This window comes from Chenopodium album, chromosome 3 (genome assembly GCF_948465745.1).
Source record: "Chenopodium album chromosome 3, dcCheAlbu1.1, whole genome shotgun sequence".
NCBI classification, from domain to species: domain Eukaryota; kingdom Viridiplantae; phylum Streptophyta; class Magnoliopsida; order Caryophyllales; family Amaranthaceae; genus Chenopodium; species Chenopodium album.
In genome coordinates this window covers 15,723,092-15,738,138 of record NC_137836.1, presented here as the reverse complement: position 1 = coordinate 15,738,138, position 15,047 = coordinate 15,723,092, and the positions used below count along the sequence as shown (strand labels likewise).

General features: G+C 34.6%; 2 protein-coding genes across 4 annotated transcripts; one reads left to right on the top strand and one right to left on the bottom strand.

Moving 5' to 3' along the window:
- Positions 1–2,765: 2,765 nt before the first annotated feature.
- On the bottom strand, positions 2,766–10,725 carry LOC145623863 (glycine-rich RNA-binding protein RZ1C-like). Of its 3 annotated transcripts, none has more exons than XM_081676747.1 (3): positions 10,600–10,725; positions 10,294–10,417; positions 2,766–4,871 (listed from the first exon to the last, which is right to left on the bottom strand). In XM_081676747.1, exons 2-3 carry the CDS (start codon positions 10,402–10,404, stop codon positions 4,188–4,190), a joined length of 795 nt encoding a protein of 264 aa, XP_081532873.1. In that variant the 5' UTR covers positions 10,405–10,417; positions 10,600–10,725; the 3' UTR covers positions 2,766–4,187. The 3 variants fall into 3 exon arrangements, with proteins under 3 accessions (XP_081532873.1, XP_081532874.1, XP_081532872.1); XM_081676748.1 differs by having other exon boundaries at positions 10,549–10,602; XM_081676746.1 differs by lacking the exon at positions 10,600–10,725 and having other exon boundaries at positions 10,294–10,592.
- A 1,762-nt stretch (positions 10,726–12,487) lies between these two features.
- On the top strand, positions 12,488–14,797 carry LOC145624879 (protein FAR-RED IMPAIRED RESPONSE 1-like). The gene is made up of 4 exons (XM_081677965.1): positions 12,488–12,529; positions 12,650–12,963; positions 13,270–14,580; positions 14,671–14,797. Exons 1-4 carry the CDS (start codon positions 12,488–12,490, stop codon positions 14,795–14,797), a joined length of 1,794 nt encoding a protein of 597 aa, XP_081534091.1.
- The last annotated feature ends 250 nt before the right edge of the window (positions 14,798–15,047 follow it).

Here is a 15,047-nt window from a genome sequence, read left to right as displayed (position 1 = left end):
TATTTCAGAGAATAAGCAACAAATTGAAGAAAATATTCAATAACTTGAATCGAAAATCGAACAATATCGAACAATATGATCACAAAATCACAGTAAGAAACGATCAGAATGAAATCAAATAGAAGGATCCATGAAAAACAATTAAAGGAGAAGAAGAAATGTCTGGAAAAATCGCAGAAATCACAACAGAAGATTAGATGATAGCTCTGATACCATATTGAAGAACAACAAACTTGAGGAACACGAAGCTTTTAGAGAGAGAGAATTGTATTAATCATTTTTTAGAGAATATTATTCTGATCATTACAAAAGCATGAGCACAACTAATTAGCTTTTATACCAGCTATTACAATAAGCAAAATAGTTTGTTACAGAGGAAGTTTCTGGAATCAGTTAGTTATAACTAACTTTTGTTGACATGGCATAAACTGCATCAAGGTGGAAATAGCTAGCTATACTCAGATGCTTCAATAGTAATCTTACTCCCTTAGTTTCTTGACTAATCTACATAAATGCATTTCTTGATTACCAAATCAATGCCTTAAATCACTACCAACAAAAGTTGTTACAATCGGGGTCTTACATGGAAACGGTGAGAAGGTATTACAAAATTGAGAGGAATAGTAACAAAAATGATACAATATGATGATTATATACTAGACTTTCAATCTATACGAACTTTAGACATATTCGCAAATTTGTATCAATAGTACGCAGTATTACAATGTATAAAGTCAAAATTACAATGTAGAAAGTCACAAATTCGAGCCCTACTAACTACAAAATGTTTGGGAGTAGAGGGATTTCTTTACCTCCACCTTCTATTCTCAAGCGTCGACCTGCGGAGCCGGGTTGATTAAGCCTGTGAGAGGTAAAATGGTTTTACAATTATTAAACACTTCCATAGTTCGACAAAAATATGAAAATCTATAAAAGCGGCATAACCACAATTATCATCATCAACATGATTGAAGCTCTGATTGTGTACACAAATCAATTATAAGGGTCTGTTCTCATACGTTGAAATTCAGTTCAGTTCAGCTCATAATTTCCTTTTCTTATAAAATATTCATTTCAGTTCAGTTCAGTTCAGCTGAGTTCAGTCCATGAGAACAGACCCTAAGTGAGCCTTAACTTATTTATAAGCAATCTTGAATGGTTTTCTACTGATTTCACTTAGGGTCTTTTCTGATAAACTGAATTGAGTTGAACTAAACTAAACTAATTGGAGTTGAACTGAGCTGAATTGAACTTGACGAAACTAATTGGAGCTGAACTAAATTGTTTATGAGAAAAGATTATGAGAAACTGAACTAAACTAATTAGAGCTGAAGTGAAGTAAACTGAAATTAAGCCGAAGAGAACAGAACTTTAGAGTACAATTTTACATGAGATCTAGATCATTAAGTAAAGTTGGGTAGGAATCATACCACCTAGATAATGATTTTAACAACGTTTCTATCACTACCGAAAATTGTGACCACACGTGTCATAAACATTGGGACTCATTACTCCTATGAATGTCATGAATTGTAAATCAGGAAAGAGAAAGTGTACGTATACTCCAAATTGGATTCCAATGATCAATGAGAAGTTATTCAAAGCATGGAGGGAGAGGAGGCTTATTAAAATGTTGGATTTGTGAGTATCATACTTGTTAATACACGTGACATGCACGGATACCCATACATATTTTACATACGAACACACCCACCACTCACGTGGAAAGAGGAAATGATTCCAAAAAATCTTTAGGATTAGATCCTATTTAGAAGTCAAACGTAAGTCAAGGTGTGATAGTACAATTGTATTGCTTTCAGATCCTAATTCTTACCTACCTACCCTTAATTCAAGGAGGATAGACGGTGAGGGTCATATTCTTACCATGTGAATGTTGACCCAAAAAAAGAAAAAATATGTAAAAGACAAATGGCTAGAAGAGCAAAGCACCGTTGGCAAAGAAGAGAGAGAAAAGTGTATTAGTAAGAGAATTTATTCTCATAACTCAATTTGGCTTAATAGACTAGACACTTTAAGGGTGAGGTAAATAAATTAGCATATTTTGGGTTAATAACTCAATTTGGCTTAATAACCCAATTCTTAAAATTATTTCTAATAGAGATTGAACCTAGCATTACATATTTTGGGTTAGAAAAAGATTTTATTTTTATTTTTTTTTTTTTTTTGACAAAAAGTACTGTTAATGAAAAGATTGTATTCATTATAAAGATATAGGTCATAGAGGGGTGAGAATGTGAGATGAAAGCGGGACGGAGAGATGACCTTAGCCATCCTTACTTTCAGTTCCACACCGCCCCCAAGTGTGTTATACAACTTTGTATGCATTTCTTGAAGGATGAAAGAATCAAATATACTCTCTGTCTTTATTATTTTGCCTCGTTGTAAATAATGAGGTCAAACTTCAAAAACTTTGAACAATTATCATTAATCGATAAGAGGTAATAGACATATGAGGCCTTGTTGAGTTCGTCTCATTATACATTTTATAAATATCAAGTTTAATAATTTTTATGCGTGTAGAAATAAAGTTATTTACGTTGCAAGACGCATTTTGGAGACCGTACAAACTCTAATGGGGCAAAAAAAAAAAAGGACAGAGAGGAGTAAAGAATATGGTCTATAAGCTCGAGTAAAATTGAGCACCAAGTCACCAATTGACGGCACCTAAACATTGATACTTGCCCATAAAGTAATTGGGTTATTACGACATCATATCACACTTGTGTTCTAGAGGGACATTTAGATTGTTGAATATAAGCACACACACACAAAGCTGCTTAATGTGCTATTTGAAGAAGCTCCAAAAAATTGATCTATGCCCGTCAAAAGAAATCAAACTGATCTATGTGCAACTCGTCTATTCTTACATTCTACTAAACATTTATATTGTTGAAGTCTCCCAGTAAATACTCCTACAGGTCTGCTAATAAGGTCTACATATTATTGATCCCAAACACAAAAAAGGGTCTCAGCTTCTAGGGTTATAAAAGAGCAATCTGAGTAAAAAAGGCCTCAGGATTGTTTCGGACCCAAAAGGAAGGCTCTATAACTGCTGCTTCTCAGCAACGGTATTCCTAAACTCAAAAAATTCATGGCACCACTGAATGCAACGAACCAAGCTTTTCAGCCAAATGCATAATAGGTCGGCCAAAATAAGAAACAGAACAAGCAGCTGCCTGTCCCCTGCAGCTACCATTCTAAATTTCACAAATCTTATGCTGCCTTTCATCCCCAGAAAAAGCCTAAGGGTCACTCTCCAACTCGGAACCAGGGACGTCATAGATAGCTGCTACTCTTACCTTTCTCTGATGCAAGAACATTCAAATTTATAACCTCGACACCAATCCTCCTCATGTCACATTGAGAGCAGTATTTACTTCTAGTCTCTCAATTCCCAGATCTTATCAGCGGCCATTTCCTCCCGTGACATTAGAAAATTAGCAAAAAAATAAGGCCAGTATGCAAATTCGCCACTGATGAGCGACTAGCCGAATAATGAGGGTAATGAAGGCCAAAAAGGTGAAAAAAAACTACCAGAGAGGATGTCATCAGCTCGGCTGCACAAAAGCTTCACGTATATACTCGTTGAAAAACGAATAAAGCAAAAGCCTGCCAAAACCTCTGCCTCCACTCTGATTGGCAGCAGCAATGACAATACTGAACCACAGCCATCACCTTCAGAAAATGTTGTTTGTAGCAACTATGAGCTAATACTTCGCCACCATATAACATAACCAGAACAGGAATAGTTGCAACTTCAAATTCAAAAAGCCACTCATGCATACTATAGAAACAGCAATTCAAAGAAGAAACAAAACAGTCTCAACTATCTCAGACACTCCTGATGCAGAATATCCAGTCATGGGCAGAAATACTACATTAATTGTGTTTTACCAGTCAATGCTGACAGCTAGAAGTGTTGGAAGTACACTCAACCGCTTCCATATGTTGCATCTTTGCTATCAAATGCTGCTGAATTATCCAAAAAGGTCGAAAAAAAACTCTGCAGAACACACAGCTTATCAAGGCAGAATCTGAACAGATGCAAGCCAAGCATAGGAAACGATATCCAACATTTCTGCAGCTACTTAGGAAACAAAGCTCTAAACTTAGTAGTTCAGATAAATAACAGTTTGCACAGCATTTGAGCAAAACCAACAATGATATCAACGCCGGCTGTTTCTCCGAGGAGCATCATAAGGGTGAGCCCGGTCTCTAAAGCTTCCTTTGTCATAGCGAGTTGGTCCACCAGCAGCATACCTATCACCACCTCTAACACCTCCATCCCTTTCATAATCCCTATCCCGACCATATCCATTTTGGGGATATCGATCCATATATCTATCGCTTCCAAAACGATCACCAGCAGGCGGGTACCTTTCAGTGCTGTAGCGATCACGGGACCCATACCCATCTCTGTTCTCCAGACGATCTCTACTGTCATAGCGCCCCCCAGCAGCACGATCATAATAACGATCATAATCACGATCTCCCTGCAGACCAGATCTACCAAATTCAGATTGTGAAGAATACCTTCCGCCGCCACCACCACTCGACGGGCAATCCCTAGCCCAGTGCCCTGCACGACCACACTTAAAGCACTCGTCAGATCGATCCCCTAGTCTATCTCCTCCTCTGTAGCTCTCCCTAACACCTGATCTACGATCTCCACCATAAGCATCATAGGGATCTTCAGCTCCCAATCGTGGCTCTGCTTTGTTCACTGAGATAACCCGGCCATCCAACTCTCTACCATGCATAGCCCTTATGGCATCTTCCATGGCTCTGCGGTCAGCATATGTTATGAATCCAAATCCACGAGGACGGCCAGTCTCCCTGTCCACCATCACCTAAAATGACAATGTATTTATCATATTACGAACAAATACAAAATGGTTATTGTAGTTAACCTAAGGATTTTCTAGAAAAATAACACCACAAAAAACCTAAAATTTGATTATAACACCACAAAAAAACACAAAATTTGATTTCACCACCTTGTAACAGATTTTTGGATGGAATCTGTTAGTGGGGCCATAACTGACACGTGTCAAATGCCTATTGGTCTAAAAAAGTTTATTAAAAAAAAAAAAGAAAAAAAACCCAAACCCAGCACCACCACCGGCACCACCTTTCCCCAGCCGCACCGACAACCTAACCCAAGCTGCCGGCACATTTAGCCCCCACCGAAACCAACCCTTACTCTCTTTCCCCATCCTGAAAACCACCCCAGCTCCGCCTAGCATCACATCTCCAACCACAAATTCGCACCGAGCAACCTCGCAACCACCACAGCACAAAACCAATTCCCACCCCTTTGAACCACCGCAAATATCGATTCGCACCGAGCGGGTGAATTGTGGTTGGTATTTGCGGTGGATCGAAGGTGATGGGGTTCGAATTGGTTGTGATTGTGGTTGGTGTTTGCGGCGGTTCGAAGGTGGTGGGTTTCAATTGGGCGGTTGGGGTTTCGACGGGGAAGTTGTTGTTGCTAAGGGATGTGGTGATTTGCGGTGGGTAGGTGGTGATTTGCAATGAGTTTTGCCGGTTTTGGTGGGACAAGAGTGCCGGCGGCTTGGGTAAGCTTGTCGGCGGTGGGGGACAGGTGGTACTGGTGGTGGGGTTTGGCTGGGTTAGGCTATCAAGGGTTTTTTTTTCTTTTTTTCTTTTAAATTTTTTTAATAATTTTTTTTAAACCATACGTGTCTATTGTAGGCCCCACTAACGGATTCCATCCAAAAATCCGTTAAGTGGTGGTGAAATCAATTTTTGGGGTTTTTTGTGGTGTTAAAATAAAAGTTTTTTATTTTGTTGTGTTATAATCAAATTTTGTGTTATTTTGTGGTGTTATTTTCTAAAAAATCCTTAACCTAAATATTTGGAATAAAGTGGAAACACGGGCAAAACTTAGGTTTGCCAGCATCTTGATAGCATTGCTAATTTAATTATAAAGTCATCAATAAGATTAAAGCATGGGACACATAAAAATGACTATGCATAATCATAATAAAAACAAAAATTAAAAATAAAAAAATAAAAAAATAAAAAGTGTATTTTTAATTTTTATACTCTGTATAACAAAAGGCAAAAAATTTGCAATGCTAAAAGTCATAAAGCTTGTATCATATGTCAATGAAGTGATGGACAAAGGTCACAAGACAAGCACAAAATCTACAAACCCCCAAAATCAAACAGAGACCAGAACCACCCAATTTTCTTAGATCTCTGCACATAACCCATTCACACATACATTTATGCCTACTACTAAAGAAGTCAAGAGTCAAAATATAATACATCTTTAACATCCATGTAGTGCATTTTTCTGCATTAGTCTTCTTCATAAATTTAACATCCATATAGTGCTTCTTTCTATCAAATAAAAGTTTATTAGCAAAAATAAAAGGGAAAACTGCCCGAAATAATCCCACTTTTAGGGCGTCCGCTAAAAATAATCCCACCTTTAGATTTTTTTTTTAAATAAACCGACCTTTATACCCAATCTGCTCTAAATGGTCCCAAGTGACTTATAACCATTGAGTAGGTTTTTTTTTTTTTTTTTTTATTTTTTATTTTTTTTTTTTACAATTAAGTCTTATTTACACATGTTACTACGTGATTGGTGAATTAATACGTTTTAAATTTAATTTTTTTTTTTTAGAAATGATGATTATTACTAATTAACATTAATTAATTAGTTAAAAACTAATTTAACAACCACCACCAACACCAACCCCAACCATCTCTACGCCTCCACCATCATCACCGCTCACAGAGCCTGGCGCTGTTCCTCCCCCTACCCCCGTCCGACGTCTTTAAACCACTACACCCATTTCCATTGGCCGAACTTGATGGTGAAGGTTGGGGAAGCGGATTGTGTTGAAATCGACGGGGGAGGGGACTGGGTCGATATTGATGGAGGGGGGGAAGGGGATTGAGTCTAAATCAACGGAGGGGGGGAAGGGGATTGGGTCGAAATCAACGGAGGAGGGGGAAAAGGAGGGGGCCAGAAAAAGGGATATGGGAAAGGAGAGGAGGCCGCCAGGCCGAAAAACGTGGTGGGGGGAAGGGACACTTTCTGGGATTTCGTGGGGGAGGGAGGAAAGTTGGTGGTTCAGGGAGGGGGATGATTGGTCACCAGCGCTAGCGCTGGGGTTGGGTTCTGGTGGCCAGCGCCATTTTTTTTCCTTAAAAAAAAAAATTATCTTTTTGTTAAAAATTAATTTTGTTTTTTATTTTTATTTTTTGACCAATCACAGGTTGCCACGTGTCAAGTAACTTGTTATAACAAGCTACATGACAGATTGGGACCATTTAGAGCGGATTGGGTATAAAAGTCAAATTATTTTAAAATAACCCAAAGGTGGGATTATTTTTAGCGGACGCCAAAAGGTGAAATAATTCTGGGCAATTTTTCCAAAATATAAATGTTAGCATCTAATCTAATCTAATGAAATTTAGGCACACGACAGAGGATAAGATTGCCTCTAATGCACTCAAAGTGCTTGAGCATTAAAATTACAGTCACTTTAATTTCTTTATGAAACAATAAATCAGAATTTGCATGACTGGAAGATTCAGTGACAGTTTATAGCACGTTTATAGACATATAAAAGTTCTGAGACTGTATTCTAAACTATTCCTATAATATCAGGTCAATAATTGCACTTTCTCTTACCTCTACAAGCATCTTAATATACTGAAAAGGAAAGGAAAAAAATTCATGCCACCCTGATTTGACATAATTAAAGATATAGCATAGCTTATTTTGTAATAAATAAGATAAAAACAAAAATTCTTCAAAATAGTTGAGCCATACTTAATCGGGGGATTTTTGTTCAAAAAAAAAGGGAGGGTGACAACCATGACAGCTCAATTTATTAAATGGGCTACAATTTTCAAATAGTGAAGTTTTTTTTTTTTTTTTTTTTTTTTTTTTACATATGCCCTTTGTACTCCCAAATCTATCAGAATGAAGGTTAAAAAACACACACACATTTCTTGACATGCTCAATCAGTTTATTTTTTGAATGATTCCATAAGTATTGAAAAATGAATTTATTTGTCATGCATAAGTTCATAGTACAAACAATTATTTTTAAAGGGAAAAAATAAATACTTTTATGGTGGGAAAATTTTTTTGCACCAGGCACACAAGAGCGCACGCACACACGCACACGCAGAAATGTGTGTTATGTGACAAAAGAAAAAAGCATGGTTCTATGTTTATTTTTTTAAGTCCCACTTGGTTCTATTTTATAACACCCATTTGATGAATGATGAAGCACTGATAGCCAATGGTTCAATATCTTAACGTGTAAAAAGGGGTATACTAGACACATAATAATAAAAGAGCCAAGATATGCAAATGTCAAAGTAATAGTTTGATGTCTAAGAGAAGAGTCACCAATGTAGAGGTTTATTCTGCATTGGTTCACACATATTTACAAATAAATGAGAACATAACTCATGGACAACCAGCCTGTACAACCTAACACTCAAAAAGTCAAAAGTAAAATCAAACAGCAAGTCCAAATATACAGTACGAATAACAAACTATCTAATGAAGGGACCACAATCCATTGATATATCATGCTACATATATCCAAAGATTACAGATTTAAATGTAGCCCATTCAAGATGATCAAAGACAAGTTAAGATATATTTCAAATCAAATCCCACATTACTGTCAAAGCATAATTCACTAGTTACATGAGCATCAGGTTCACACATTACCATAAATCACATCTTACGGATTTAAAAATAATGAAGGGGTGTTTTATAATTTAAAACATACTGATTGTCGCTTTACCAACTTACTTGGTTCCTTTATATCATACCTTAAGGATTTAAAGATAATGAATGGGTGTTTATAATTTGAAACAGAACTAATTGTCACTTAACCAAACCATCTTTTTCCTTTTCTTTGAAACCCATATTGAAGTATCTATGAGATTAATATCATAAACCATTTATAAAATAAAATTATCACTTGACAGTTCCTTATAAAAATATAAGGCAACAAAGACATGAAATCTTAGACAGCATTAGGAGACAAGAGTCACAAACTCACAACTATAATGATAAGTAAATGACCTGTAACATCTATCTAATATTCTCGTCTACAAACAAGCATAACATACTCTATGCACAGTAAAATTAACCCCACAAATGCTCTATTATTTTCATCTTAAAAAGGGGTAAATTCAAATGAAGATTACCATGTTCAATTCAAAATTAAAGATAGGTTCAGATTAGGTAGAGGGTTTTCACGTAAAAAGAACAAAGGTTGGTTCCCTTTCATTATCTCACAAGCCTCAAAGTATAGTATAGGAACTGAACCAATACCAAAAGTTACTTATTGGAACCAGCAAAATTCTTATACAAACTACAAAGTATCAGAAAATAATTCAGTCATAAGATCATAGTTCGGTTCAACAATCTAATTTCATTGTACTAAAACATAACAAAAGGCAAATGACTTAACAAATTCTACATATACATGCACAATTGGACCCTTCTACATCAACTGGTCACCTGCTTTTATAGTATCTATCTATGTTATGATTCAACTTCTATATGCAACTTAAATCACAAATTAGCATTTTTAGAGCTATTATATTCTCATTTCAGAAGATAAACTAATAAATATCAGTAAATTTCAATTAATATTAGACATACATCTAATGCAGTGCATCAGTTACTTGTACTTACAAATAAGCCCAAACGAAAATACCAATGCATTTACCTACATAAACTAAACAAAAAGCCTACTTTCCAAAATTAAATCAACCAAAATCAGAGCATAGTCTCCCTCATATCCAAGTATTCTCACATAGACCTTAGCTTGTACCAATGAAAATCTTTCCAACAGCTTGTACACAGTTTTAAAATTTGAAAACTATTACTAGTAAGTACGTCCAAAGTGGATTTTTTTTTGCGGTTCGGACAAACGAAACTTAACAACAGTTGAATTTCAATCACTACTCCACCAACCCAAGTGATAGAAGGATTATCCTCACCAATTTGACATAAATTTGTGTAATCAACCAACCAACAATATGCCTAAAACTCGTGTTCGAGTCTCATACATCCACTAATTTACAATTATCAACCACAATATGCTGAACATAATGAACAATGAAACAATAATTGAGGTTAACAAATAATAAACAATCGCAATTGCAAGGCGAAATTGCTAATAAACAATTACAATCAAACAATTTATAAAAAGAGAAAATAAAAAATAAAAAAACCGAGTTCTTAGCAATTACCAAACAATCAAGGATTTTGCCATAACGAATAAATGCATCTTCTAAGTGCCTTTGCGATGTATTCCAACCTAAGCCTCCAATAAAAATACGATAACCATCTCTTGCAGCCATTTTTTTCAATTTCCTACAAAATTTCAACCGAAAAAATAGGGATTAAGATGAAAATGACAGAGAAAGAGGTGTAATTCGTATAGTTTGAGAAAATAGATGTTAATTTGGGGAAAAAATTGGTGAAATTGAGAGGGTTTTACAAACCCTAATAGAGTGGTTAAGCAGAGTAAGGAAGTTCACCAACTACGAACTTACCAGTTACCACAGTTAAGCCAGTTGCCAGTATGTAGTATGCTGCCCTTTAATTTATTCCACCGTTCCTTTTTTTGGGAGTCAATAGTGATTTCCAAAGATATGGTAAGAGAACATTTCTATGAATTACAAAAGGTTTGTGCTTTCTAAAAAAAAAAAAGAAAAAAACTTATATAAATATAAATATATATATATATATATATATATATATATATAGGGGAGGGATCCCATGAGAATAGATCTTTATATGAGAAATCTATCATATATGAGAATACATCACAACCATTCAATAAAACAAGATCCAACAGCTGAGATCACTCCAAAAGTAATGGCAAAAATGTAAATTTATGTTCAAATATAAACCCCTCACAAACCTAAAACCCACGCATTCTATACTGCTCAAATTACCAGCTTCTTTCTCCATAAACTTCACTTTCTCTCTCCTCTTGTTCTTAGGTAAGTAATTCAATTCTTATGATTCAGTTCTTTAAATTCTTAAGAGATTTTTGTGCGATTTTTGTTAATTTTTGAAGTGATTTTTTGCTTCGATTTTTGCTTCGATTTTTGTGCGATTTTTCGATTTTTTTGCTTCAATTTTTTGCTGCGATTTTGTTTGATTATGTTTGCTGCAATTTTAATTCTTATGATTTTGTTTGCTGCGATTTTGTTCGATTTTCGATAATGTTTGCTTTATGTTTGATTATGTTCGATTTTCATCAAGCATTTGTTTGTATTATGTTTGATTATGTGGAGTGCTTTTTTCTTTGATGTGGAATTTATTAAACTTAATTGCTTGGATTGAATTTATTTTTGCAGGTTCATTATATTAGGTTGACAATTATGGATGAACAAGCAAATAATGAAGCAGGTTTTTTTTTTTTTTTTTTTTTTTTTTTTTTTTTTTTTTTATAACTTGGATGTTTTTATGTACAACATGTTCCAAAATCATAGAACATGGTTGAAAATTTTAGAACATGTGTGTATAAAATTAGAACATGTTGGTAGGAAAGCAAGGGAAAGTAATAAATGAGAATGTAGATGAGTGAAATTTGATAAATAATTTTGATCATTTGATATATAATTTAGAACAAATGACTAAAATTTTGGAACATGTTTTGATTTTTCTAATGGGATGTCTAAAATCATGTGTTCTAAATATTTGATCATGTGTTCTATAGTTTTAGTCTAATGTTCCAAATTATGCTGTAAATAATTAAGTAAACTTTAGTCTTAAATCTATGCTCTAAATAATGTCTTCTGTTCTGATTTAATCATGTGTTCGAAATACTAAATCATATGTTCTAAAATTTTATTCATTTGTTCTAAAATTTGTTTAACTTGTTAAAATTACTTTTGTGCAGAAATAATTAACAACGACGAACAACTTGATAATGTTTCTAATGCCAATGCAAGTGTGCCAGCTACTCCTACAGTAGTACCTATATTAACTCCCGGAGGAACAAAAGAATGGTTTCCTATGTGCCGCAATGAGTTAAAACCTGCAATAGGAATGAAATTTAATAGTGTTGATGAGGGTGTTGAATTTTATAAATCATATGCACTTGCTGCTGGTTTTAACACTAGGAAGTCTACCAGTAAAAGGCATACAGAGAAAAAATTGGCATTCCAATATGTCTTATGCAACAAACAGGGTTTCAAGGAGAAGAAAAAGCCTATTGCGGAGAGTATTTTAAATGATAAAGAAGGACAAAGCAAGGAAGGCAAGATTTCAATAACAAGAAAAAGATTAGTCACTCGTGTTGGGTGCAGAGCTCTAATGATTCTAAAACATTGTGAAGATGAAAAGTATATAGTGACACAGTTCCACGAAGGACATACTCATCCCCTCTACACACCAAGTTGTAATCTATTTCAAAAAGAAGGAAGAAAGATGAACATTTTGCACAAAAAAATGATTGTTGATAACTCTAAGGTAACTCTTTCATAAATTTTTACAGTGCGTTCTAAAATTTTACTCATATGTTCTAAAATATTATTCACATGTTCCAAAAGTTTCTTAATATGTTCTAAAACTTTTTTGTGCCTATAATAGGTGAATATTGGCCCTGTAAAAACTTTTCGAATCATGAAGGAAATACTTGGAGGTTATGATAATGTTGGAGCTTCCAAGCAAGATTTTAAAAATTTTCACAGAGATTTAAAAACATTTATTCAAGGTTCCGATGCTCAAATGTTTGTAGACAATTTCACAAAGAAAAAGTTGATGTGGAGTGCTTTTTTTTTTGAGTTTGAAGTTGACGATGATTCTTGTCTTTCTAGAGCTCTTTGGGCGGACCCTATTTGTAAAAAAAATTATGCTCTCTTCGGCGATATGATATCATTTGACACCACTTACCAAACTAACAGGTGATTCATATAATTCACGTGTCTTATTTTCTGAATTATGTTTTGAACATTCTAAAAATTGCTTCTACTGTTCTAAATTTTAAGTCTAATGTTCTAAATTATGTTTTATATGCTCATAAGATTTAGCAACTAACTTTTCATTCAAATGTTTGAATAGTGATTCTTATGTTCCAATTACAATTAAGTACAATATTAATCTTGTGTTCTAAAATTTTAATCATATGTTCTAAATTTTTATTCACATGTTCTAAAACGGTAGTGCTATATTTTGTATGTAATGAAATTTGATCTTCATGTTCTAAACAGGTACAACATGGTATTTACTCCTTTTACAGGAGTTGATCATCACAAGAGTTGTATCACTTTTGCGGCTGGTTTCATAGCAAAGGAAGATACCGAATCATTTGAGTGGCTTTTCAAAACATTTCTTAAGGCAATGGGAAATAATGAACCTAATTGTCTGATCACAGATCAAGATCCAGCTATGAAAATTGCTGTTAGTAGAGTGTTTCAAAAATCTGAACATCGATTCTGTATGTGGCATATAATGAAAAAGTTGCCAGATAAAGTAGGGCGAGCGATCACAAAGGAGGAAACAGGATTCCTGAAAAAAATATGTGCCTGTGTTTGGCATCTTGAAATTGAGCCGGCTGAGTTTGAAGAAAGGTGGAATAAGGTGATGGTTGAGTTTGAATTGGAAGTTAATGAGTGGTTGTGTTATATGTACGAGATAAGGGATAAGTGGATCCCGGCATATTTCAGAGATGTGTTCCTGGGAGGAATAATGCGTACCACGTCAAGATCAGAAAGTGAAAATAACTTTTTTTGCTCCTTTATCAATCCTCACGTGTCACTTGTTGAGTTTTACATGAGATATGAAGCTGCAATTGATGCCCAGAGACACGCTCAAGGTCAAAACGACAATGATTCAAAGCACAAATACCCAGAGTGCAAGACACCACTAGGTATAGAAAAGTATGCCTCAACCATATACACTATTTCTGTTTTTTATGATTTCCAATATGAGGTAGAAATGGCTTGTTTTGCTTGTGGGTGTGAAGAGTTTAAGAGAGAAAATGGATTAGAAATTGCAAAAGTAAGTGAAGGGGGTCGGAGTAGAACATTTGATGTTGTGTTTAATCCGACTAACCAAGAGACAACATGTTCTTGCAAGTTGTTTTATAGGCAAGGCATTCCATGCAGGCACATGGTTTGGGTTTGGAAAGCAAAACGGTTTGAAATTATTCCTGAGCAATATATTCTAAACAGATGGACTACTATGGCAACGAAAAGACCAATATTTGATCTAGGAGGAAATCTGTTGGAACAATGTGCCAATATAATCGACAAGAAAAAGTTGTTGAATGAGTTGTGGTCAGAGATACATAATTGTGTTAGTTTGGCAGAAGGTGTCGATGAAGATATTAAAAACCTTGTGATTAATCTTCGAGGATTGAGGTTGGATTTGGAAGCTAAAAGAAATGCAAGAAGTAATGGTGAAAGGAATGCTACTAACAAAGAAAAAGACATAGAACTATTAATTGGAGCTAGTCTTCCAAGAGAAATATCTATCAAACCTCCAAAAATTTCGAAGAACAAAGGTACAGGAGTTCATTTGTCAAATGTTGAAACGAGATCTGTAGAGACTTCAAATGTTGAAACAAGATCTGTAGAGACTTCAAATAATGTTGAAACAAGATCTGGAAGTGGGAAAAGACTAAAGGGGGACAAAGAAAAGGTAGTAGAACAAAATCAGAAAAAAAAGAGGTTATGCAAAGGTTGTGGGGAATTGAGTCACCACGATATTCGAAATTGTCCAAAAAAAGTTAGATGATAGTTAATAATTTTGGAACATTTTTTTGAATTTGTGTATTGAATAACACTTTTTTCTATTATAGAAATGATTACAGTTTGGAACTTGTGAGTTTAATTTAGAACATATGTAATAAAATTTAGAACATATGTACTAAAATTTTATTACATATGACTAAAATTTTAGAATATATGAGTTATAATTAGTAATCATGTGTGGTGTATGGTTCTAATGCGATTTCAAAATTTTGATTTAGACCATATGATTAAAA